Genomic DNA, 27600 nt, shown 5'->3' on the forward strand with positions numbered 1-27600 from the left:
AAGGAAGATTCCTGGTCACTGTCAATATGGTTGGTCTCTCCACATCCTGTGACTAAAGTGTGTACTTAGCAAAAGAGTCTTACCATCAAGCCCTATCGACAACCAAGAGCAATGACAGTTACCTGTATTTTGAGGGTCTCCAGAATATCCCTGACCAACAACTGGAGGGATATATCCCATACACTGGGCTTCTTATTTGGCAACCTAAATGGGGAGAGGGGTGGGAAAGATACGGCGGTGATGGAGGTATAGCTAACACTGAGAATGTTTGAAAACCCTACTTTATAAGCTTCCTAAATATATGTAATATATGCATATCCCTAAATATAAAACATACCTATCTGTACAGTTTCATACACACACACACACACAACAAACAAAACAAAACAAAACAAACAAACAAACAAACAAAAAAACCATATAAGAGTTTAATTTGAGTTAGCCTACACGGGATAAAGCTCCTCCCAGAAGCCACAGAAATCTTGGAGTCACATTGTGAATTCATTGTGTGGACATACTTGGTTTGCAAATGGATTTCTTATGCTTGATCTCCTTCAATGCTTATAATGATCCTATGAAAGGAGGCCTGCTGTCCCCGTGTATAGATGAGGAAATTTAACATGACAATGTATGACAGGGGACGAGTGAAAAAACACCAAGTGTATTTGATCCCTAGAAGTACACACACACACACACACACACACACACACACACACACACACACACACACACACACACACACACACACACACACACACACACTGAAACATGTGTATGAAGTGTTCACAGAGAAACTCATTTCTTTCTATGCTGCCAGAATTTTGTTTTGTTTTGTTTTTTGTTTTTTGAGACAGGGTTTCTCTGTGTAGATTTGTGCCTTTTCTGGAACTCACTTGGTAGCTCAGGCTGGCCTCAAACTCACAGAGATCTGCCTGCCTCTGCCTCCCGAGTGCTGGGATTACAGGCATGCACCACTACCGCCAAGCTCAGAAAAATATTTTTTAAAAAATAAGTAAATAACTTGTCTGAATACAAATATTAAGTATACCTAGTAAGAGGGAAGAACAAACAAAACCATATAATAATAAACAGGGAAATGCAAAGTAACACAGTATGTACTAATTTTAAATGAAACCTAGTTTTATTAATCCTTCATTTAATTATTATAGTAACTCCAAGAGTCCAGAGAATGAAAGGGCAAATTCATAGTTCATTAAGCTGTGGAGTGGTTATATAATTGGGCCCACAAGAATTTTTCCCTTTCCTCCTAATGGTCCATTTTCTCAGGACCCTTGGCTTTTTCATGTGAGAGATCCAAGAAAAGGGAAGGAAATTCACATTTACTGAACATCTGCCTATGGGTCTACATCATCTCTGTTGACTCTTCACAGGAATCCTATTGGTGGGCACTTAAATTAATGCTTTGCAAATGGGAAGATGTACTGTGGGCAGATGAGTAATAAACACTGTGCTCAAGCCCAGAATGCATCCACATCTGGTGCTACTCATGCTCATAGCTAAACTCATGCTCTCCCTCTGCAGCTGCCTGAATTCTGCCCCTGTACACTGGGACCTCTCACTGCCTCTCACCCTCACTGATGGAGATTTGGCTCTATCTGGGATGCAGACTTCTAAGTGAGAGAGTACCAAGTCAGAGTCCTGGGTCTTCCAGCCCCAGCCATACAATCTGCCATTTGTAAAGTTTGGCCTCAGAGAGCAGATTTAGTCCATGTGCTAGAAGCATACGCCTTGTGTCTCAAAGTTTGAATCTGGATTCTGCTATGTACAAGCAGTCTTTGGGTAGGTTACCCACTTTTGTATCCCATGTTCTCCATCTGTCAAATACATGATGAGGCTTTAATCAATTAGACCAGTGCTTTGAATAATGGCTGATGTGTTACTGTTTGTGGTAACTTTAGTCAGGTTGTGTATCCCACACCTCGAAATGTCTGGATCCAGATACATTTCAGATTTTAGAAATTTTTAAATCCTTGAACAAACATAATGTAGTATCTTAAAGATGGGGCTCGCAGTCCAAACATAAAATTCACCTATATTTTTACACACATAGCCTTAAGGTAATTTCTTATGATGTTTTTAATAATTTTGTGCACAAATTGCCATGGTGGAATTCTCTACATATGCTGCCAGTATTTAGAGTGCTTCAGATTTAAAATTTTTGGATTAAGGATGCTTAATGGAGAACATAGTTTCATCTGTAAAGTGGTGATTCAGTCTTCCCAGCACCTCCTCTATCTGTGCCCCATTCAGTTTTACATTTTAGCTCTACCAGGTACCTTGTGGGTCCCAGCAGTGCCATCTCCAGATTCCCTGTCACAATCCATGCCATTCCCTCTGCCAGGATAGGATGCTCTGGGATGTTCTTCTTGTCTCATCCACACCTGACTGGCAGATGCTTTTCCTTGAAAGTGCAGCACAGAATCACATCCTCTAGCAAACCTATTCCCATTCTCGCTCTGGGCTCCCACACTTGGCTGTCAGTCAGTCTTGCACTGCTGTCTTGAATGTTCCTAGGTAGCAACTACTCATGCCCAGCTTCCCCTTAGATGGACCACAACCACCGATAACACACACTAGCGATGCTTAGTATAATGGAGGCTTAGATTCATGTCATTTATATACACTGGACTGGATGATGGTTCTTGACTTTTCCTGAGGATTGGCACAGAAATGCCTATTCACTCCTGATAGGGTCACAGCACACAAGAGAGTGGATTCCAGTCGAGCAGAAGTTTGTGTGGGGGTAAGGGGCTATTGTAGGAGATTGCTCACAGGAACATAGGAGCTGTATCATGGGATAGCCCAATGACTCTAAAAACTGTGTCCCTGGGTTTCCTGGACAACTTCAGATACTACACAGCTAAAGACTCTCTTCACCTAGCAGCCATTTACCATTCCTATACTATCCTAGAGGGGTCTTTAGAGTTCTGTAAGTTTTGCCCAGTGGTGGTGACACTCGCCTTTAATCACAGCACTCTGGAGGTAGAGGCAGGCCTATCTCTGAGTTCAAGGACAGCCTGGTCCACAGAGCAAGTTCCAGGACAGCCAGGGCTACACAGAGAAATCCTGTCCAAAAAAAAAAAAAGCCCTGTAAGCTTCTTATGGGTGTCCATAAGCCTCCAAACGTCTCTCCAGGAGAGAAATTTCAATCCTGAGTAAATACCCCAGTATTTGAATTCTCTTATGTAGACTTATTTCCTTATTTCTTCCGTTTCGTCATCACTTTGTAATCCAGGCTAGCCTCAAACTCACGTTCCACTTTTCTCAGCCTTCCAAGTGCTAGCACTACAGGTGTGTGCCCACGCCAGATTTTACATTCATTTAAGTGGTGGGACTCATCCCAGCCTGGCCTCCATTCCTTCATCCCATGAGTCGGGTCCAGAGAGAAGCAAGGACTGTGTTTATCACCCTGCTGTGGTGTGGTCCTCAAGACTGGTTAATATTAAAGCTCAGTGAACATCTGTGGGTAAAGAGGTACATAAGAGCCTCAGCACTAGCCAGCTTCTTCATCTGTAGCTCATTAGGAGCAACAGCCATCTGGAGCCAGATTAAAGGGGAAAATGCCTGTGTTAGAGTGATAGAAAGCCTGCGTGTCGTCCTAATATGACACATCCCCAAGGGATTTTCCCAAAGCAATTATGAGTGTTAGCATTGCTGTTTTCCAGTAGTACACGGACTTTGTCACCTGACCCTTGTGATATATAAACTGCCTTAATGATTCCATTCACTGGATGTAGAGAACAGATGGCAATTGCCAAAGCCAGGGGAAATTCATTATCTTTGTCCGTGCAATTCAATGTTCTGTCTGCACCCTGCAGAATCGTTCTTCTAGAGTTGTATGGTTGTTGTTGCTGCTTGTTTTTACTTAAGAAGGCAGATGGAATAAAAATACTAGGGAGAGATGGCTCCGCAGTTCAGAGCACTGGCTGCTCTCCAGAGGTTCTGGTCCCAGTACCTGTATGGCGGCTTCCAACTGTCTGTGACTCCAGGGGGTGTCCTCTTCTGGCCTCCTTGGTACCAGGAGTGCAGACAGTGCACAGACGTGCCTCCAGGCAAAACACCCATCTGTAAAGTCAAATTGAAAAAAATAAGTAAGGAGAAATAAACCATTCAAAGAGAAAGACAGACGGCAGCTGACTTTGAATGAAGAATTTGTTGTGAAACTTTGAGCTCCAACTTCCAGATCCTGACAGGGCTGTCCACACTGCCAAATGTGTCAGAGTTCATGGTTTGGCTAATCCCTCCTTGGGAAACTTCCACTGAAATGGATAATTTTGTCCTCTGTGCATTCTTGGTCACCAACTTTCGAAATGACCCTGGGATACCAGCTGAGTTTAGCACGACTGTTCTCCGGGAAGTTGTGATGAAGGCCATTGAGGGTTTGGTGAACACATTCCTTGATTCCGTGCTCCCTTCCCTTTGGGCTCCCACTCTTCCTTCTGTCTTGGTGATCCTGCCATTGGCAGCACATCCCTAAAGCCATACATAGTTCACCTGGCCCTCCCCTACATTCCTCTTTGCTTTTGGGGTGCCTGTTTCCAACCTCCTACTCATACCTGCTTGGCAGATTCTCCCTTCCATATGCCTGCTCCCTCTAAACTCATTTCTTTAGTCATGATCATTATTCCTGGTGGCCAACTTCTCCCCAGCCAGGACTCCATGTGCCCTCCCTCCCATCTAACCAGCACATTCTGTTTGTCTGCCTGTGAAGGATATCTAGTGAGTTCTGGGTTCTCATAATTACCACCCTTACCTCAGGCCTTCAATCCTCATAAGCTGACTGCCTTCTGACCCATCCAGATGGTCTCTGGCCTGTGTGCTCCCTCAAAATAGTCAAAGGCTCTGGACACGTTTTCATTACAGCACAGCTCTGACAGAAACATTTGTTGATTCTAACAGTGTCTGTAAGTTGTCTCGACTTACTAAGTCACGTGGGCGTTCTGGCCTCTCTGAGAGAGAAGCCCTAGCACTCCGGAAGCTCAGTCTGTTTATTATATACAGTTGAACAGGGATGTGGGGTTATTACATCCAGATGAACAAAGAGACAGGGTTATTAACTGAGCTAAACAAGGAGGTAGGGTTATTGTATACAGTTGAACTAGGAGTCTTGTTTAGACAATCTTGGCTAGAGTCTCTCTGTGAGGAAGCAGTCCTCAGGCCATAAACAGCCGAGGACAGAAAGGTGGATATTTTCTGCACACACTGTCAACATCTGCACTCAGACCTTTGGAAGGCTTTGACATCCCTTGCCTCTCCTGTGGGGCTGAGGCAGTCGACCCTGACACGGCTGTGCCCATATCGAACAACACACATTCACTGAGGACTTTATTACTCCCTACACCAGTTGTGATGGGAAAAGATTCCAGTCCCTCTGGAATTGTAAGCTCCAAGTAAAGCCTTCCTTCTACAAGCTGCTGTGGTCAGATGTTTTCATCACAGCAATAAAAAGGCAGCTAATATACTGTGCTTACCTACTGAGCCACATTGTATATCCAAGAAGCAAAAATGAGCAGTCGTTGGCAAATCAAAGGCCAATGCTGCAAAGAACACATCTGGGTTGTTGTAAAGCCTCCCTTTTTCGTGGAGTTAACCTACCATGAGGTTAAGGAAATCATCTTGCTGAACGAGTTTTTTGGCAAAAGAGTCTCTCAGCAATTGGGGTATGGAGGTAGTAGGGCGACGATGCAGTGTTTGTAAATGTCCTGAATAATATTGAGCCTGGTCCATGTGGGTAAGGGCTTTGCCAATGTACCATAGGCCAATTGATCTTGGAGTTCTCCACAGGCCATGCTCATGTGAAAATACATTCTCACTCAGGAACTAGCTTACTCAGGGCTTGCTCTAATCCCTACACTGGTCCAAAGGCTGATTCCTGTGTGCCTCCCCCTTCTCAATTCAGAGTCACTAGGATTACATCAGCACACCACCATATCTGCCTTACACTTATACGTGGCTTCCAGGGTTGGAACTCGGGTCAAACTCACTTCATCAGGCTTGTGGGGATAAAATTTTTACTTGCTGAGCCATACGAACTACCTTTTAATGTGATTCTCCGGGACAGAACTATTCAGAGACCTCTCTCACCCTCTGCCCCACACAGTGTTCACATTGTGATCCTTTCTTAAGCTCCTTCAGGACCAAACCATGAGTGGCAGAGAATTGTTTCCAAATGTGTTTCCCTTGTGTGTCCCTTTGGTGTCATGGTTCTAGGGAACAGTAGGGTGGAGTTTGCGTGATCAAAGCCTGTGTCCCTGAACCTTGCACTTCCACAATCTCCATACGTCATGGTTTTTCTCTTCTGCCAGATTGAAAAGATCAAAATTTAACTGTGAGGATACAAGAGGACAGAGCATAGTTCGTTCTCAAGGGAGCTGGAGGCTCAGGTCCACTTCATGGATTTAGCTTTGTGCTGTGGTCAGCCTGCCCACTCTCAAGACACTTCCTGTTTGACCTCTTCAGTAGCCATCTCCTTCCTGCACCCCAATCCTTGCAGAACTCCTCCTTCACTGAGCTGTACTCTAATCAAGTCTGAGTTCTATCTCGATCTTGAGATTCTGTAGAAGACTCCTGCCTCGAACTCCAGCTCTACTTTGGTTTCCCATGAAGAAACTGCTTTCTTCAGACCCTGTCGTAGCAGGAAAGGGCTGACCACGCCCTGTTTGCCTTTTTCTTCTCCCACACAGTTACTGCTGAGCTAGCTGCCCTCTAGCCCACTTCCCAGCCTTTTTGGTTTATCTATTATCTTATAACTTTTGGACTTCCCTGGCAATCCCTCAATCTAAACCAAGCTTCCTATTTCAACTTCCCTATACAAACAGCCCTCCACTTCGTGCTGGCAGCGGGACTAATGTAGTTGGAGGGCTTCTCTCCAGGTGCCACCAAGCCCCTGTGGTCCCATAACCCACATATAAAATTATCATTCAGACGCTTATATTACTTATAAACTGTATGGCCATGGCAGGCTTTTTGTTATCTACTTCTTTTATCTTAAATTAACCCATTTTTATTAATCTATACTTTGTCACTTGGCTGTGGCTTACCATTACCTTACATCTTTCTTGTCATGGAGGCGGCTGGCAGTGTCTCTCTGCTCCAGCCTTCCACCTCCCACAATTCTCTTCTCTTTTGTCCTGCCTATACTTCCTGCCTGGCCACTGGCCAAACAGCATTTTATTTATACAGAGTGATATCCATAGCACTTCCCCCTTTCTTTCTTTTTTTTTTTTTTAAAAAAAAGGAAGGTTTTAACTTTAAAATTACATATAACAAAACAATTACCAAGCAAGAATTATAGTTATAATATCTAGTCTATTTGTTTTGACAAAATTAAACAAAATATTCTATCTATCTTATATTTACGAGTCTAAGGTTTTATATCTAACTTATCTTTTATCATAACTAAGGAAAATTATATCTATCTAGTCTTCAACTACATCAAAGACCTCAGAAGGATATATTATTACCTGAGAACCGGGAGAAGGATGCAAGCAACTTTCTGGAGTCTTGCAGGGTAGACAGAGACAGCTGGCAGTCTGGACAGTCACCTAATGTTCCTTTGTAAAGTTGGAGCATCTGTCTTCAGCCCACAGGGCTGGAGTCTCTTGGTCACTTTTCTTAGTGTCCTGTAGAATGTCTGGCAGTTTCCTCTGTGAAGCAGGAACCCAAAGGACCATTTTGCCACTGGACAACAAAGTATCCTTGAATCAACTGCTGACAAACAGGACAGACAGGGCATGAAACAAAGGACTACCGATTCTTGCCAAAACAAGTATGGTCGTGGCTTTAACAAAAGGCATCCTCTGAAGCCAGGACAATATGGCACCATCCCTGAAGTGAGTGGCCTTTGCAATCTGGAAAAGTTACCGTGCCCTTTTCTTCGAAGGCAGCTGGACAGGCACTGGGCTGATGGCTTCTGATGTGCAATGGAACAACAGATGAAACAGTTATTCTTGAAGAATAACTAAGCTCACCCCTCTCAATAGTAGACTGGCATTTAATAGAGGGATGTGGAGAAGAACGGGATGCTGAGATGAAGCCACATATACACAGCCAAGAAAAATGGACAGATGAATTAAAAAAATATATATATCTCAACAATTTCCAGAATTTAAAATCCTGAATCATGACATGACACTAATGGAATTCAGGTGTTTCTGGTACATGGACTGCTCTCACCAAATGTGAGGTCAAACTGTTGACCTTGTGTACATCCTAGTTCACAAATGAGTCTGTCAGATACGCTAAGCCTGTAGGCTGAAGATGATGCCCCAACACTGTGGAGAAACCTCAGGTGACTGTCCAGGGGGCTGGCTGTTTCTGTCAACTCACTTTTTTTTTTTTTTGGAAGCTGCTTGCATGCACTTCCTGTTTTTATTTTTTATTTGGTAATATTATTTCCTTCTTGGGTCTCTGAGGGAGTTGAAGATCAGTTAGTTATAGTTATTATTTTCCTTAAGAATTTCAGAAAAGAAACTCATTGACAGGTATAATTGTATAAATTTGAAAGATGTTATAAGACAGTTCTGTTAGTAAAATAAGTTAGGATAGAAGTGAATCAGGTACATTTTGGACTTACCAAAATATGATAGATAATGGAATTATTTTCTCTAAATTTGTCAAATACAAATGGATGAGACATGTTTTAGGTATTTATTGCTTGTATATCTGGTATGTAGTTTTTGTACTTTTGTATATAGTTTTTCTTATATTAGTTATAACTTTTTTCCTTTTCATTAAAATAGAAAAGGGGAAATATAGTAATGTTTTATTTGTACTGAAATGTGATTTTATTTGTATATTAATAAAGTTGCCTTGGGGTCAGAGCAAGCCTTAGCAGAAGCTGGGTGGTGGTGTGGTACATGCCTTTAATCCCAGCACTTGGGAGGCAGAGCTAGGCAGGATCTCTGTGTGTTCAAGAATACAGCCAGCATGGCGACACACACCTTTAATTTCAATACCAACCATAGAAGACCTGGAGGTCTGTACAGACAGGCAGTGGCGAGGAGGTCATGTGGCTGGGTTTCCAACCAATGAGAAGGCAGAACAGAAAGTCTATATAAAAGACAAGACACAGGAAGTAACTCTCTTGCAGAGAGGAAAGACAGAGCAGCAATGAAGGGTAAGATTTTCAGCTCTCAGCTATTGCTCTGACCTCTTGGCTTTTAACTCTGCAATTGGCTCTGTGTTTCTTATTTAACAAGACGGTTACATCTACAGACTAATAGTGACATTTCAAGACAAAAGGAGCCACAGAACACATTTCATTCCAAATGCACAAACTTGGAAATTATGAGCCAGAGAGATGAAATGACTGGTTGCTTGGTCTGCCCTTTAAAAGGATTTTTGAGCCTATTACCACTTCCTGACCATCTTAGAATAAACGTTCTCATTCATAAAATCCCACCCCCCCCCCTTTAACTTAATGCCATACAACATAACAAAACCTTCAGTTCACATGTATTGGGGCATGGGGGTGGGGGTGTAGATATAGTATCATTTATGATAATTATCATCTTTTTAGGTTTCCCAAACATTTGTGACTAAAACCTCTTGTCCACAAGGGGGAGTGAGGAATTTGTAGTTAGCTTGGTTTAGGTGAATTCTTCTGGGTTCACTGAGAACCCCTCCTGTGAATGTTAATCATTCTGCCCCCATGCCTCACTGGTTTGAAGAAATGTGAAGAAGGATCACGTAGACTTGTAGCTAGCATTTTCCTGGTCCTACCTGGCCCATGGTCAGGACAAATCTCTCTCACCCGCCAGTCCCACAGCTGCTCAAACCCAACCAAGTAAACACACAGAGACTTATATTACTTATAAACTGTATGGCCCTGGCAGGCTTCTAGCTAACTGTTCTTATATCTTAAATTAACCCATTTCTATTAATCTATTAGTTGCCATGTGGCTCATGGCTTACCGGTAGCTTAACATCTTATGGTGGCGGCTGGCAGTGTCTCTCTGCCTCAGCCTTCCTGTTTCCAGAATGCTCTTCTCTGCTTGTCCTGCCTATACTTCATGCCTAGCTACTTACTGGCCAATCAGCATTTTATTTATACAGAGCAATATCCACAGCATAGACTTTTTGTGGGCTGTAGACACGCCACCATTTGGTTCTTTCCCCAGCCTTGACAATGGTTTGAGAGTCTCCTTCCGTTTCATTCTGATCAATTGGTGATGATTCCAGTCAGTAATACCTTTCCAGCAATGGCTCTCAATCTAAGAGTAGACTGGACCAAAGGTACCAGGGGGACCAGTTCTTCCTGGTTTGCCTAGCTCTTACTAGGCTTTAGCACTGAGCATGACATGTTCTGGGAATTCCCTCAGTCCTGGACAAACAGGGATATCTGGTCACCTTGAGACTCCTTGGCCCCATTCTCACTCACCCTTCTTTCCCCAAGGCATATCAAAATCAAGAATTAATTAGAGACTGGAGAGTCGCCTAGTAGCTGGAGTGCTTGTCTAACATGCATGATGCCCTAGGTTTGATTCCCAGTACTGTTTAAACTGGTATGGTGGTAATCCCAGGTCTCAGCAGGGATCCCTCCAATATCTCTTCTCTCTTCACTGATGCCTCTTGCATAACTGCTCAACACCCGACTGGCTGTGGAGAAAGGCCTTCTCCTGCAGCTCAGCCACTGCTGTCAGTACAGAAAGGCAAGCTTCCAGACACTTTAAGAGCACATTCAGACAGAGTGAGTAAATGGCACCAAATGCACAGCTTCACTGTCGTAGGAGAAGCAGGACTATAGATTAGCGAAGTTCATTCAGACATTAGTGACTTCAAGTATAGCAGCTTTGAAGCTGGAGTAAGTGCTCAGTCTTACACAAGAAAGGAAGGAAGGAGAAAAGAAAAGGAATTGTGATTAAAAAAAAATATTAAACATCTCTGTTCTCTGGACCAGCACTTTGAAACTAAAGCTGGTTCATCCAGGGGGAGCAGCAGATGCAGAACTGTGGTACCAGTCCAGGACAGATCTTGCAGGCAGGTTTGTGTCAGCTATAATTTCCAAGGGAGTAGAAGAAATACCTGAATTTGGTAATTTGCCTAAGAACTCTGTCCTAGCAAACGTCAGGCTCTGTTGAGAAAAAGTGGATTGAGTAGACTAAAAACGAATTTAAAATTTTGTAGGGTTATTGAAATTAGAAATTGGAGCAGAGGGCTGCCTTATTTTATTAACATTTATTTGCAAATGTCTAGACAATGGGATCTTGAAGATGCAGACTCCTGACGGCAGCGATGCTGTGAAATGTCTTCCAGTCTGGTTGGAGCTTGGTGGAGACTTCATGCTTAGCTTGTGGGAGCTGGAGATTCTGTCCCAGCGCCAGTACTGTAAAACAAGCAAACAAACAGCAAGCCCAATTCAACAAACCCCGGTGGGTCTGAGACTCAGCTGAAAGTAGATGGTGTGAGAAGAGACCCTGAGAACATGCAGATTTAGACCTGGAGTGGGGAGATGTCTCATGAATTTTTTCCCCAACCAAAGGAGACATTGCAGATCCGATAAAGGTGGTTTCAAAAAACAGGTAGTTACTTATGCTGTTCTTTGAAATGGAACCCAATAGCCACACGCATATAAAATGTAGGGTTGAGGTTTCCTGTTCCCTGCTGGGTTTGGTTTTTGCTGAGGTAGAGTTCCAGCTGGCAGAGGGGCATCACTGCTTGCTACCCAGTGGGCTGGCTACGGGAGCAGAAAAGTGTGTCTGGAAGAGCAAGCTAGGCAGGTGGGACGATGGAGGAGAAGAACCCTGTGGCTCATTAGACAGATGCCATTACTGTTTTCCTAGACCTTTTCTTTTTTCATTGGAAGACTTAGCTGACCGTCAAGGCATACACCATTTGTAATCCCAGCATGTGTTGGTGGGAGGGGCCAGTCAAGAGGATCGGAAGTTCAAGGCCAGACTAGGCTACATGTGATCCTGTCTCGAAAAAAAAAATACCCCCCCAATTAAATTCAGTAATAGAAAAACTAAGGCAGACTGAGGGCAATAAATGTTCTCAGGGTGTGTAATTGAGGCACCACACTGTGCAGTGTCTGCCTATTTCAGTCCTGTAATAAGCCTGTTGGTTAATTGTGAGTTCTTCCTTTTTTTTAAAAATTAATACATATTTGTGTTTTGCTTGCATATATTGCTTGTGTATCACATGCGTGGTTGGTCCCTGCAGATGCCAGAAGAGGGCGCTAGACCCCCTTGGATCTAGAGTTAGCAGTAGTTGTGGGCTGCCATGTAGGTAGGCACTAGGAATAGAACCTGGATCCTCTGGAAGAGCATTCAGTGCTCTTAACTACTGAACCATCTCTCCGTTGCCATCCAACTGTCTTTAATATCTCCATTTTATAGAAGAAGAAAGGAAGAAGCCGAGGCATACAGGAGCACCCACCAGAATGACAGCATCAGACTTTGCCCTAACACGTCTAGGGGGGGCCTAACAAACTTGCCCACTCTTGAGTCTTCTGTCACCCTCTTAGAAACCAGGGACAGGTGGCACCAGGGTATGTGTACCCAAGTGCTTTTGTGCACACTGGCCCACTTAATCTCCACAGCACTGTAGCTTCTGCTGTCTGCATCCTACAGATGAGGAACTTGAGGTTAAAAGCATCAGTTACTTGTCAAAAACTCTTCCTAAATTCAGCACCGGCCCTGTCAGACAGTGTAGGTAAAAGGGCTTCCCTGTCTATATAAGGATGATCAAGGTTTCCATCACTCCATACTTCCTCCTGGGGAAAGATGCAGATGTTACAGTGGATTTCAGCAACAGTTAAGTGGCAATATTCAGCCTGAGGGGTAGAATGAAAAATCTAACGCAGAGATCAGCCTGAGAGCGACCTGTTTCGGCATTGTCTACTATTTCTTCTCCCTCCTCCCTGCTTTTTTTGTTTTGGTTTGCTTGTTTTCAAGACAGTGTTTCTCTGTGTACCCCTGGCCATCTTGGAGTTCACTCTGTAGACCAAGCTGGCCTTATACTCATGGTGAACTGCCTGCCTCTGTCTCCTGAGTCCTGGGACTAATGTCATGTGCCACCATGCCTGGCTTCAATTTTTTTTCTCTTTAAGAATTTTTAAATTTTTATTTTATATGTATGAGTGTTTTGCTTGCATATATGTCTGTGCACCATGCATGTGCCTGATGTCTGTGGGGAACAGAAGAAGATGTTAGATTCCCTGGAACTGGGGTTACAGATGATTGTGAGCTGCCATGTGGGTGCTGGGAATCGAATCCAGATCTTCTTTCTGCAGGATACTCCTTGTTCTTAACAGTTGAGCCATTTCCCCAGTACTGGTTTGATTTTCTGTAGACCAGGCTGGCCTCGAACTCACAGAGATCCACCTGCCTCTGCCTCCCAAGTGCTGGGATTAAAGGTGTGTGCCACCACTGCTCACTTAGTTTGATTTTCAACCAGTTGAGAACAGCATCAAAGATTGCTTTAAGATGTGAAGAGTTACGTTGCTTTCAGATTTTTGTGTCCATACATGGAAGCTTTGCTGCGAGACAGTCACAATATGATTTAGTTACATTTGTGCTATTGCAGCATAAAACTGTGGAATAACAGCAAGAGAATGAATAAATGAGCTCTCTACAAACTTAAAATATTTACTACCTGGCCCTTTCAAAAAGGTGTTACCAACAGATATGGTATGATAAACATATTTGCCTGGAAATTTTGAAGGAAAAGTTGGATCACAGTTCTGAGTTTTCTAGACAACACAAACCATTTAAGCACAAAATGATTAGTTAAAAACACATTGCAGGGCTGATGAGCAGCTCAGCAGTAGAGTGTTTCCCTAGCATGCTGGGGCTCAATGCTCAGCACTATACACAAAAAAATTATTAGATATGTTTCAAAGCTGTAGCATTTTGTTGTTGTTGTTTAAAAAACAGACTTAACTCGCTTGATTTTTCTTGTATAAAACACTATAGAGTTGCTGGGGATACAGCTCAGTTGATAGAGTGTTTGCCCAGGCAAGGTTGGCTCATGCTTGTAATCCTAGCCCTTAGAAGATACAGGCAAAAGGATCAGAAATAGAAACTCATCCTTGGCCACATAGTGAGCTAAAGGCCAGCCTGGGATTCAGGAGACTCTGTCTTGAAAACAAAAACAATAGTAGCAACAGAAATGTGTGTGGGTCCTGTATCCTATGCAGGGAGATTCTGGCATGGGTCTTCAGAAGATGGGCTATGAATTCTGATAGGAGAGTTAATGAACATGGTATGGACTTTCCAGAGGTCAGGGGTCAGGTAGCTGTATGTTTTGGAGACAACATCAAAAGCGGCCTGGGTGAAGTCACCCAGGTGTCAGCACAGCCTCTGTTGAAGTAAGAGTAGCCACTGAAACCAGCACTGGCTTCTTGGACACAGAAGGGGAGGAGAGGAAGCAGTACAGAGGTCTGCCACCTGTCACAGGACGGTGTGGGACTTAATGACCTTGCCATCTTAGCAGCCTGTCTGCTCAGGATCAGTGGAGATCTTGGCCAAGGTGGAGTAGTTAACATCAAGGCCATCATGACCATATTAGATTCCAATCATGACAAAATCTTGAACTTTGTCTAATGGCCAATATGAGTCTACTTCTACTCCAGCCTGATCTTCAAAGCCTCACCCTTGGGAGATGTCTGCAGGAAAAAGTCAATAATTTGGATTCCTGGATGGGCAAAGGGAAAAGACTGACCTTTCCCAGGGACTTGTTCTTTATAGGCATGACTCAGCATCCCAGCTTGGTGCTGGAAGACTGACCGTTCCCTGTCCTCACCTCTGCCTTCATGATCCCTGTGGTCTGGCCCCAGGCTGCCACCACAGTTCGGGAAGCCATCGTGGGTCCCCTGAGGCCACTACTGAAGCCTCTGTGACCTTTCAAGCATAGGCCCTGGAGCGTCTGCCATTTGCTGTTTTCTCAGGAAAGAAGAAAGTCGCTTTTTCAAACAGAATGTGCAGACTATTAGTTTGTATTTCCATTTTAGCCTTTGTAGTCTGCTTATTTTCAGAGGAAATCTGCCATTGATCTAGGTTTGCTGGCATTGAGCTTCCTGGTTTTCAAGTCCTTTCACAGCTAATAATATACCTGACTTTGTAAAGGCTCGAGGTGTCTTACACAGTAACAAAACAGGCATTGAAAAGAGACGTGGAGGTGGCACAAAATTGTAATCGCAGGCCTCAGGAGGTTGAGACAGGAGGATTACTGAGAGTTTGAGGACAGCCTGGGTTAGCTAAGTAAATTCAAAGCCAGTGTTGGCTACATAAACAGATAGGCCAAATAAAAAGATGGGTTCTGAGCTGTACCATGGTGGCTATTTGGAATCCAAATGACCTCATGAGATTTTGAACTTGAACCTGTTTCTTTCTTGGACCATCACCTGTTGCTCACAGTAGGGTGCCTCTGTCTGCTGGTCCCACATCCATGCTTGGCTATGAGAAAGTGTGTTATGATGGTATGTGAACCAAGAGTTAATAATACCAGCTTCCAAATACTGCCTGAGTTTTGATGTGTAAATGGAAAGTGGTAAAAAGAATCATCCTGAGGTGTGTGTGTGTGTGTGTGTGTGTGTGTGTGTGTGTGTGTGTGTATGAGTGCATATGTACTTTGATTTTAAGATCTGTTAATTGTCTGATAGCAATTTAATTTAGCTGTGAAGTGTTCTGATAAAAGCCAGATTTTTCTCATGTTTTGGAACATCAGAAGAGCCGGCAGCACCTGGTCCCTGGTTCAACGTGGTGGTAGTTGCCAGCATGGCAAGGGGGATGCTTGCTTTGGGAGGGAAGGGGTGCAGGTTCTCATTCCCTCCCCACAGCCCCTCCCTCTTCTGATGTCCACACACATTGGCCAGGTGGTAACTGCATCTGTCGGCTCACACCAGCACGATGCTCTCATTCCCCTGTACCTGGGAGAGCACAAGGCCTACCCACAACTTCTGATCATTGTGTTCGTTGCTGGAGGATTTTCTGCTTATTTTCTGACCTCCTTTTGGGCCAAAGAGTTAGACGTTGCTGGACAGACACAACTGAAGCCTTCCGTACAGGACTGGGTGGAGTGATCTTGCCTGGAGGACTCAATCAAACCATTACTTTTGGAGCTCCCACGAGTGAATGGGGACATGTAGGATTCAACCTGTGCCTGTGTGGAGGCTGGGAAGACTCCTTGTGTTGTATGGCATGGGAGGGCAGCCATGATCAAAAAGTCATTCTACCTTTCAAAGTAACCATTGCAAGGAGATAAAGGGCTCTTAACAGAAAAAATAATGGTAATTGAGCAATGAAAATGTGAAATACTCTGATGCAAGCCTATGTGATACTGGAGTGTGCTGACTGGCAATACTGTGCCCTGTGTATGCAAATATTATGTCAGTTAATAAATAAATAAGCATAACCTTGGTTCTGTAGGCAAGAATCACACCCAGAGTCCCAACCTTGTTCTGCTTTCATTAGCTGGAAGATGAGCCTCTGCAAAGTTAATGAGAAGTCAGTCCTTGCAGGATCTGTATGGTCCTACATCAGCCTCTCCTGATCGCTCAGTTCTTTGTTGGTGTGTGGGCCAACCATGCATGCTGTTAGTTGTCTTTTGTCTCTTTTGTTTTTGATCAGAAAGGTTACTCTGAGCCACAGAGAGGCAGGACACAAAGTGTTAACTCGAGGACAGTTTATTATTATTATTTTTGTTGTTGTTGTTGTCCCCTCTGACCCCCACCCCCGGAGCTGACATCTGAGCCCAGGGCCTTGAGCTTGCTAGGCAAGTGCTCTATCGCTCCCCAACCCGAGGGCAGTTTTTAGTAGTTATGTCCAACTAGAGTGAACGGAGCAGAAATAATCTCGTGTTCAGCTCTCCCAATCATTCGCTAGAAGAAAAATGCTTGCTCCGTTACCACAGAGACCAGGCAAAACAAACCTACTGCTTAGGCTAGTCAATAAAAAGACATCCCAGATTCCTCTCAGTCCATCCATCAGAGCCAGGGCAGACATGCCAGCACAAACTACAGAAGTGATTGGTGAGGTATGGTTTTGGTGGTGGTGGCCATGGCTTTAAACCATAAATTGTGTGGCAACACTCTACCTCCACATACCCCACCCCCTGTCCCCCATCTGCTTGTTGATGAATTCTTGAGTTTACTTGACCATGGCATCCACTGGAGTTAAAAGATAAAGGAAGAAAATGGGTTTTATCTAGTTGTTTGTGTGTGTGTGTGTTTGCTTGAGACAGACTTTCTCTTTTGTAACCCCAACTGTCCTGGAACTTTCTATATAAACCAGATTGGCTTCAAACTCATAGAGATCCACCTCCCTCCAACTCCCAAATGCTGGGATTAAAGAACTGCATGAACACACCCAGCTTGATTGGTTTTCTGAGACAGGATCTCATTTGTAGCCTAACCTAGCTTAGAGTTTGGAATTTGCAATCTTCCTGTCTCAGCCTCCCGAGTGCTGAGGTTACAGGCATTCACTGCCAAACCCCCTTCAAAGTAAGGTGTGAGTTTTGGGGATTAATTAATCCATTTAAAAGCCTTAAGGTAAATGTTTTTCTTTTATGTTATTAAGAACAGAAATCAAAATATCAGTTCATTAGCAGGATCAGAAGTATAGGCTATTTTTTTAAAAGAGGAAAAAGAGTAACCAAAGGCAACACTTTTGGAATTCACACTCAGACAGGGGCCTGCTTCCTCCTGGGGTGTTAGCAGGAGGAATCTCATTTAATAAAACTGGAACTATAGCTAGGCATTTATTTGCCGTTTCATAGAGAGAGCCTGATTCTTACAGAGGCAAGGAACTTCTCCCTGGAGCAACTGCCAAAGTCTCCCAGCTTCCTTCTGCCTAGAAATAGTCACAGGACCAGCCTTGGTCCCCCAAAGCATTCCACATTCCCTGTGAGCCGGCAGGCCACACGTGCACAGGTAAGCTAAGAGAATTCCAAGCCCAGTAACCAGACCTGCTTTTCCTGGTTTCCCTGAGTCACAATGACTGATACTTCCAGGAATTTTACAGCAGCCCAGAAGCATTTGTTCTTTCTTCAGAGTCCAGGAAGTGGGAAAGTAGGGTGGGTGGGAAAGAGACTAGAGAATCCCGGAGTTTTATAAAATGACCACAGATGCGATGACATCCTGCTGCTGAAAGAGACTCAGCGACTAGCTGCTTTGACTGCTGCAAATAATCGTGTGTTGACAGCTCAAGACATCCGAAGCCCTCTGTGAGAAACCGAAAGCAATGGCTAGCACATTTCACCATAGTATGTCATCAGCTCAGAGCCTCTGATAAGAGAAGTCATCTTCAAATCGTGTCCCACGATTGGAATCCTAGTTTCCTCTTCTCACAGTCTGAGCAGGCATAACACATCTCAATGATTTCATCCAGCATAGCTCACCACAAAGTTTTTTGTTTTTCCTGCTGATTATTTAGGCGAGTTGCAATGCCCTCTTTCCTTATTTCTGCCTCTGCCCAGGGACAGAGATAACACCGAAATGAAAAAATAAAAATAAAAAAATAAACTAGAAAGAAGAGAAACAGACACCGAGGAGCTGTTGGGGTGTAAGCGAGGAGAGAGCAGTTTAGAAGGAAGGAGGGGAGGTGGGTGGAGTTGACGCTTGAGAAAGTGGGTTCCTGGTCCCACCTCTGGGTTCCCGAACACAGCTTGCCTGGTGGTACCTCTTGTTTTTCGTGTGCAAATTGAAGAGGCATTCCAGAGGCGGGGCGGGGCGGGGCTCCTGCTGGCGGGGACTTGGCAGCTAGGGGCTTCAAGCTTCCGAAGCGAGCGTGCGGTGGGAAAGCGGCGCACCTCCAACCCATCCGAGAGGATGGACCAGACTTAGAAACACTGGAGAGCTGCGCCTTGAGAACTGGGGAGCGCGAGCCCGCAACTCTGCGGGAGAAGCCGGAGAATCTGGGGGAACCAGGTCCGCCTCTCGCGCCTGGGCTTTCAGAACTGTGATCACTCCTCAGTCTCCGGAGATAATTCTTCCCGCCTGGAACTGAAAATAATGAACCTATGCATGAGTTGCGTTTTCGCTTTCACTGCTCTCAGCGTGGTGATTTTTGTGGTCTTATATACCAGCCAGTTAAGCCCGACCAATCTCTACCAGCCGCTCAACAGCTCCAGCGAAAGGACGTCTGTCATCGCCTGTAATTACGGCTTGCAAAATCATACGCTCCTCATGTGGGGGAATACATTGCCACGTCCTTTGGGAAGAATCTCTTGCCAACTATACAAGACCCTGAGCCACTATATCACCAGACCACTGTCCGAAGAAGAGGCTGCCTTCCCCCTGGCCTACACTATGGTGATCCACAAAGACTTCAACACTTTCGAAAGGCTCTTCAGGGCCATTTACACGCCCCAGAATGTCTATTGCGTGCACGTGGATGAAAAAGCCCCCTGGATGTTTAAAAAGGCGGTCTGGCAGTTGCTCCAGTGCTTCCCCAATGCTTTTCTGGCTTCTGAGACTAAGAAGGTGGTCTATGGTGGCTTCTCCCGTCTCCAGGCTGACCTGAACTGCATGAAAGATCTGTTGGCATCCAAGGTCCGCTGGAAATACGTCCTCAACACCTGCGGGCAGGACTTCCCTCTGAAAACCAACAAAGAAATAGTTCACCATCTGAAAAGATTTAAGGGAAAAAACATCACCCCAGGGGTGCTGCCTCCAAAGCATGCAGTTGTACGGACTAAATACGTCCACCAAGAACATACAGGCAAAGGTGGATTTTTTATGAAAAAAACAAATACTTTGAAAACTCCACCTCCACACCAGCTGACCATCTACTTTGGCACGGCCTACGTGGCCCTCACCAGAGACTTTGTCAGATTTATCATGAATGACAAAAGGGCCATTGATCTCTTAGAGTGGTCTAAAGATACCTTTAGTCCTGATGAACATTTTTGGGTGACACTCAATAGGATTCCAGGTCAGTGCCAAATTGTCATTGACAATTCTTTAAATTGCATATTTACTCTTTATGTTCAGGTTGCAGATGTGTGTATGTGTGGAGGTCAGGGCAGTTTGTGGGCGTCATTCTGTTCTTCTACCACATGGGTTCCAGGAATTAAACACAGCCATCAATCAGGCTGTGGCAAATAGTTGGCATATGCCTCTACCTTACCTGCCCATCCATCTCAATGGCCACTTTATTCCCTCTTACTGAGTTCAAAGAACTCCTTCATTTAAGGTACTTGAAAAAAAAATTTAATTCTTGAAAATGCTGAGTTTGGTTGCTTTTACTGACAGTCTTGTGCTGGCTCTGTGGCCTTATAAATATCTGAGAAGCAGTGACCAAAGGGACATCTCAGTAACTGGCAAAACTGTTGTTACACCTTCTACCGTGCATTAGATGGACACTGGGGCTTCACCCGCCCCATCTTTGGAATTAACCCTGGTCATAGTCCGAGATAAGGACTGAAGTCTTAAGTGCTGGGAGACAGATTTTTATGTAAGCATTCTAGCACTTGAGGTGAAACAGGCCATGTTTCTATCTGAGGAAAGTTACTGCGCAAATTTCATGCAACATTGTGGGCAGGACTGTTTCTGTCCTATTGGAGACAGACAAATGGGGAGTGCTTGCGGCTGGAGTCGGTCCACATAGAATTCTCAACTTTCAGCCTACAGTATTTTCTCATTAGCGATTCCTGTGCACAGCCTTGTGCCTTCACCTAGGGGAGGTCTTTTGGATGCTTTTTGGTGATTTGGAACCGGAGCTAAGGTATGCTGGGCGGCTACAAACCAATGACAGTAAACACACTCCTCCTTTGATTCTGACCTGCTCTTCAAAACTGTTTCCCATAAGTTGTGTGAGCTGTAGTGGGGATGTCCCAGTATGCCGGTTTCCAGTATTGCACGGGGTGGCTTGTGGGTGTCTAGGCAAGGATGATCCGATGCCTGCCATTCTTGGAATAGCTCCTGGCTTTCTGAGTGGCAGCCTTATCTTTTTTTTTGAGAGCTGTTGGAAGCTACCTTCATACCAGACTCAAAGCAGTTAGACATATTTAGATCTCCGATAATTCAGCATTCCTAATAGCTGAATTAGAAGGGCAGTCATAGAATTCCCCTTAGAGGCAGAAAGTGGACAAGCCTGGTGGCTAGCCACAGACATGTAAGCTGTCCCGTGAGAGTTTATTTCAGAGATGCCAAGTTTCAGGTCAGATTCACAGAAGGGGAAGTGAGCCAACATTTATTATGGTACATTAGTAACTCTATTCTACTCGTTTTGTTTTTGTTTTTGTTTTTGTTTTTTTGGTTTTTTCCCCCCGAGACAGGGAATTCTCGGTGTAGCTTTGCACCTTTTTCCTGGATCTCACGCTGTAGCCCAGGCTGGCCTTGAACTCACAGAGATCCGCCTGCCTCTGCCTCCCGAATGCTGGGATTAAAGGCATGTACCACCACCACCGGGCCTGTTTTCTTTTTTTAATGTTTTATTTTGTTATTATTGTGTTCATGCTTATGATGTATGTATGTGGGCCCATGTGTGGAGGTAGAGGATTTGGCCTGGGGATTCTTCTCTAAGCCAGCCAGTGGACATGGGGAGTGGCCATCAGTGAAGATTCTCAGGGCCTGGGAGTGGGTCCAGCTACTGGGCCGTACTCACTGTGGCAGTAAGAGAAATGACGCTCCCCTCTTGGCCGTCCGCTCGCTTTCCCCATCACTGTGGTGTGTGCACCTGACTTCCTGCTTCCCTGTGTCCCCTTAATAGACTTCTAGGATCAAGAGACAGGAGCAAAGTTGGCCCATTCCTTACTGGATTCTTATTCTCTGTCCCTGTCTCCCTGACGATCCACCCCTTATCGACACCCCAGCCCCCACAGTGGCTTCAGATGAGAATATAATCGAACCAGTTATGATTCTGAAAGGAAATATTGGAAGCCCGGGTGTGGGTTTATGAGGAATTTCACAGGAGATAATTGACACACGGATTTAAAGGCCAATGTCATCTCACCACATCAAGCCTGCAGCATCATCACTGTCCACACAGTGAACGCTCCTTAGGGTGCAGGAGTCTTTCCTTTGCCTCTATGTTCTGCATTTGTAGGTTGCTCTGGTAATAAATATGGGACACCACTTTCTTTCTTTCTTTCTTTCTATTTTTATTTATTTATTTTGAGACAGTTTTATGTAGTGCATGCTGGTTTTAAATTTGTTTGGTGGCCTGATGATGACCATGGACTTTTGATTCTCCTTCTTCCACCTCAGAGGCTGGGATTGCAGGCTTCTGATATTATGTCTGCTTTCTGAGGTGCTGGGGCTCGAACCCAGGGCCTGGTGTATGTGAGGCCGGCACTCTGATCAACTGGGCTACATCCCCAGTCCCAGGAGATCTTTGTAGAGAAGAAAGAAAATGAAGTGTCTTGAGGACTTCACTCTCACACGGAGTGGAAAGGAAGTCTTCCCAAGTAATGGGCTGTCTTCCTTTATCTTTTCATTGTAGTGTGGGCATGCGCGCTAGAGACAGGAGTTAGTTCTCGTCTCCTGCCATGTGTGTCCTGGAAAATAGAACATAAGCTGTCAGGCTTAGCAGCAAACACCTTTCAGTGAGCTAGATTGACCCGACATCTTCAGACATCAACCGGTTCTTTAGTTCTGCATTGTAACAAGCCCTGTTCTATGTGCTGAGGGCCAGGCCAGAAGCAGACGCGACTCCATGCTATTTATTAAGTTTGAGGAATTGAATGGATGAGCACAAAGTGTTGGTGGTTGTTTTGATTTGGAGCTAATTTCCCTCCACCTTAAGCCCTCAAATGTCTTTTTTTTTCTTTTTGAGCTGAGGATCGAACCCAGGGCCTCATATTTGCTAGGCAAGCGCTCTACCACTGAGCTAAATCCTCAACCCACCTCTCAAATTTCATTGCTATGCTTTTTATAGGGGAGGCTGGGGTTTGTGCTTGGTTTGGATTTTGTTTGTCATTATTTTCTTTGAATACCTGTTTCTAATTTTTAAAAGAGTGAGCTGGAGAGATGGTTCCACAGTTAAGAGCACTGGCTGCTCTTTTAGGGGTTTAATTTCCAACACCCAAATGGGGGCTCACGACCATCTATAACTATACTATAGTTTCATGGGATCAGATCACCTCTTCTGGTGTGCAAATAGATATACATGTAGACAAAACATCAATATACATAAAATAAACAAATCATATAAATATGGTTGAGTTGGCTTTAAAAAATTGTATACCAACTGTGTAGCTCGGGGACCAGAGTACATGCTCAACATACACAAGGCCCTACATTCAATTCTCAATGCAAACACAAATTTGAAAAAATATTCAAAGGCTCAAAGTTGTGAAGATTGTGTTCCTTCAGCCACTGACCTTACTGTTTCTTTACATTTCCTCCCATAGGTATTTTATTATGTTTTTGAATAATACCACTAACAAAACACCATGTAGGAAACACGACAAGTGTCTTAAAAGCTTACTACAAGCCCGGGGTTGGTGGCTCACGCCTTTAATCCCAGCACTCGGGAGGCAGAGGCAGGTGGATCTCTGTGAGTTCGAGGCCATCCTGGGCTACAGAGTGAGTTCCAGGAAAGGTACAAAGCTACACAGAGAAACCCTGTCTCGGAAAAAAAAGAAAACCCAAAAAACTCACTACAAAAATATCCAGAAAAAAAAAAGTCCTTCTTTCAGGCCCCATGTTGCTTGTTAGGAACAAAATTCTGCATGATGTATTTGTTATTTAAACAGGGGGCAGGCAGACATGTGGGGAGCTATTTTTAATTCAAAAGCCAATTACTTATTTTAAAACATTTTAAAATATAGGTCTAAAGAGTTCTGTGAGGCTTGATGACTGGGAACTTTTATCCCAGTGTGCAATGAGAGTTAAGTGTACAGTGTGGTCAGGCAAGCTTGTGGGCATATTCCAACCTTGCTTAAAGCTTTGCCATGGCTTCTCATTACCTTCAGGGCCATGACCTTCACAGTGGCATGGCCTCCATCACCCTAACCTCACCCATCTCCTACCCTCCTCTCTTTATAAAATGACTCACACTTTATTATGCTCCGATGACTACTCGATCCTAGTACTTCTGTGTAGTAGAGAGATTTCCTGTGTCCTGCCTGGCCCATGGTCAGGACACATCTCTCTCCCCTGCAGTCCCACAGCCACTTATAAAATAATCATTCAGAGGCTTAATATTAATTACAAACTTTTGGCCTGTGGCTAAAAATTCTTGCTAGCCAACTTAAATTAACCCATTTCTGTTAATCTATATATTGCCACATGGCTGTGGTGTTACCGGTCTGCTGGCATGTTGCTCCTTGGATGGCAGGCTAACTGTCTCTTCTGCTTCTGCCTTTCTTCTTTGTCTCTCTCTTGGATTTCCTGCCTGGCTATGACCTGACTCATCATAGGCCAGAGCAGCTCCTTCACTAACCAATCATAGCAACACATATTCACAGCATACAGAAAGACCATCCCACCACACTTCTGCCATTTATGCCTTTCTTTTTAGTGTTGTTTGATGACACGCTGTCATAAAGGATTCCCTTTCTACCATTCAGATCCCACTTCTCTTCACGCTGTGTGACCGAAGTAGATGACATGTCTTCTTTGGCCTTTCTGATCCCCTCCGCCAGGAAGGACAGCTGGTGCCCCATATCTGGCTCTTCTAGAGCCCAAGCGGCTTCTTCCAGCACCAGGTAACAGTCACCCGGTAATAAACATCTCTTCACCCCCACCTCCTCAGCATTTGAGCCTCTGAGAGCAAGAAGTGTGACACCCATCTCTGCGTTCCCTGTCGCCACCGCACACTGCCACATGTCACCGTGCTCACGGCAATACACGGAAGGCTGGATGGCTACTGAGTGTGGGGAAGGTCAGAGCAGAGCTGAACAGTTAAATATGGGAATGGCATGAGAACATGTCCTGTGCCTGCAGTGGCAATGAGTTTTGATAATGAAGAGATAAAGAGAACAGTACGTAAAACATCACCTGGGTATATGTTCCAGTTAGGCAAACAAATGGTATCTATCACTGAGGGAGGGAGAGACGGAAGCACATTTAGTAAGCTCCAAAGCTCCCGATGGAGGGCTAAGAGGCCAAAGTACTGTGTTAGAAAATATGGTTCTCGGGGGGCTGGAGAGATGGCTCAGAAGTTCAGAGCACCTGCTGTTCTCCCAGAGGACCTGGGTTCAATTCCCAGGACCCACATGGCAGCTCACAATTGCCTGTAACTCTACCTCTCGGGGATCTGACACCTTCACACAGACATATATGCAGGCAAAATACCAATGCACATAAAATAAAATAAAGTAAAACTAATAAGTCATTAAAAAAAAGAAAGAAAATATGGTTCTAAGTCCTACCCTAGGACTGTGATGCAGTCGGCATCTGATGCCAAGACAGGGTGCCAGCAGGCAGTGCATGTAGGCACCTTCACCGAGTTTCTGCATTACACACACCTGCTTTGAGTTTCTCACACACCTGGCACTGCGTCCACCCCACTGTTAGTACCATTCTGGGCTACTCCATGGTTCATACAGTGTCTGTTCTTGTGAAAGTGCTCCATAATGCTGGCTTAGGAAATAAACCCAGACTATGAAAGGTTAAGAAAAGTCCATGCCCAAACAGAAGGAAGAAACTTCAAACAGGTGTAGCGCTCCATACGTGTAGTCACTGAATGTGCTCTCTGCGGGAAGGTTTGTGGGGCCTTAAACAGGGCATGGCTCAACCAGTCCCAATCCTTTTCAGAGCATATATTATGTTCTCTGTGCATCAGCCCAAATTTAGAATGCAGTTTCTAGAATAATATAGGATACAAACATTCGTGTCCGCTGTCCTCATGGCTGAGAATGATAACAGCCATGTGCCAGTAGAGTTAGACTTCAGTCAGCACCTCCGAACACTCAGGTCTGTCTTTGTGCATAGAAGACCATTGTTTTGTCAATGTGGAGATACAATCTATACAGTTAAAGGAGGAATTTCACAAAATGTGCTTCCATGATTTTCTATCTACTGAAGAGTTTCAAAATAGCGTGATTTGGATAGCTAGAGCATATCACATTCGTGTGATAAAAGGGGGAGATGGGGGCTGGAGAGATGGCTCAGAGGTTAAGAGCACTGGCTGTTCTTCCAGAGGTCCTGAGTTCAATTCCCAGCAACCACATGGTGGCTCACAGCCATCTGTAATGAGATCTGGCGCCCTCTTCTGGCCTGCAGGCATACATGTAGGCAGAACACTGTATACATAATAAAATAAATCTTTAAAAAAAGGGGGGGAGATGATTTCAAAATGCTGCATTGGTGGTGGGCAATCTGTTTGACTTGTCCTTCTTCTTTGATAAGAGAGTGTAGGCTCTTCTTTGGCCAGAAATCCAGATAGGCTCCTGAGGCTCCTGGGGGAAGATGGTTATCTTCAATGTTCCCACGTCTTCTGTAACCTAGACTCCTGAGTCTAACACCATTAAAATTCTCAGAGCTTGGTAGAGAAACTATAAGAGATCACACACTTTTGGATAATGCAAATATGTTGACTCTGTGGGTATTTGCAGAGTCATTGTGATCTTTCCAGCCTTGGGTTCCAGTAAAACAATGTGAGCGTCTCTCCTTTAATGGAGAGTGTGCCAGCGTCTTTGCTCTCTACCCACCCTGGAGGAGATAATTAGGAAGCACTTCTCTTAATTAGCATTTCATTCCAAGTCTCTAGACCATTTTTACAAGATAAGAAAATTCGGAAATTGGGCCTTATTCTGTGCTCCTGTAATCTCAGCCCTGCAGAGGAGGAGGAGATCGGAAGATCATGAGTTCAAGGCCAGCCTGGGTTTCATAGTGAGATCTTGTCTACAAAATGGATTAAAGTATATGTGAATATTTAATTATGTACAAATACAGCTATCGTTGGCAAACATCTACTTAGCTGAATTTTTATTCCCAGCAGAAAAGGCTGCTCTAGGTGCCACTGGAGAACTGGCAACATTTCTCTCCTTCCAACTCCGCCACCATCTATCATTCTCAGACCTTTTCTGGAAGCCGAAGGGGTCCTTTTTTTTTTTTTCAATAACAACAAAAATGTAATTACATTTCAATGACTTCTTAGAATGATTTGATTTTAATTGTATACCAAGGCCACAGATAGTTGATGTAGGTACATTTCAGTATATAAAATGGTCCATATATACTTGACATTTTAATTATCTCTATATTAGAAATAGCCATACCTTATTCCTATGAACTAAACACCTCAGCATTTCTTTCCACTCTTCCTGTGTTCAAATGGTATAGGAAAAAAAAAAAAAAAGGCTTGGTCTGTTTCTCTCATATTCAGAGTCTATTCTTAAATTTATATATGCACATGTATGTATAGATGTATATAGGGCATCATAAAGGAAGAGGCGGAGGGCATGGTTCAGCACATCTTTAATCTTAGCACTCAGGAGGAAGAGGCAAGAGGATCATGAGTTCAAGACCAGTATCACTATCTGTTCTCAAACATAAATTGGAGGCAATTCATCAATATCAATATCTGGTCAAACATAAATTAGGGGTATCCCATTTTGGGGACCCCTCCTTGCCATAGAGACAACTTTCAGGGCTTAGTTTTCTCCACTGCTACTTCTTCATAAAACCTTGCTTGCCCTCCAAAATTAAATTAAATGCATGTGACTATTTTGTTAAGTACATTATTT

General features: G+C 44.2%; 1 protein-coding gene across 3 annotated transcripts in view; it reads left to right on the forward strand.

Annotated features, from left to right (window-relative positions):
* The window catches only part of Gcnt2 (glucosaminyl (N-acetyl) transferase 2 (I blood group)), a 94570-nt gene that overhangs the window by 36792 nt on the left and 30178 nt on the right, over window positions 1-27600 (forward strand). Inside the window, exon 1 of one of the 3 annotated variants that reach the window (XM_036186741.1) lies at window positions 18692-19895. The exons of the other annotated variants lie outside the window; for them this stretch is intronic. Within the exon in view, the coding sequence (XP_036042634.1) occupies window positions 18974-19895 (922 nt within the window). The 5' untranslated portion in view covers window positions 18692-18973. Of the gene's footprint in view, window positions 1-18691; window positions 19896-27600 lie in introns of those variants that run through there. 3 annotated transcript variants of the gene reach the window in all.

The sequence above is a fragment of the Onychomys torridus genome, chromosome 5 (genome assembly GCF_903995425.1).
Source record: "Onychomys torridus chromosome 5, mOncTor1.1, whole genome shotgun sequence".
NCBI lineage: Eukaryota > Metazoa > Chordata > Mammalia > Rodentia > Cricetidae > Onychomys > Onychomys torridus.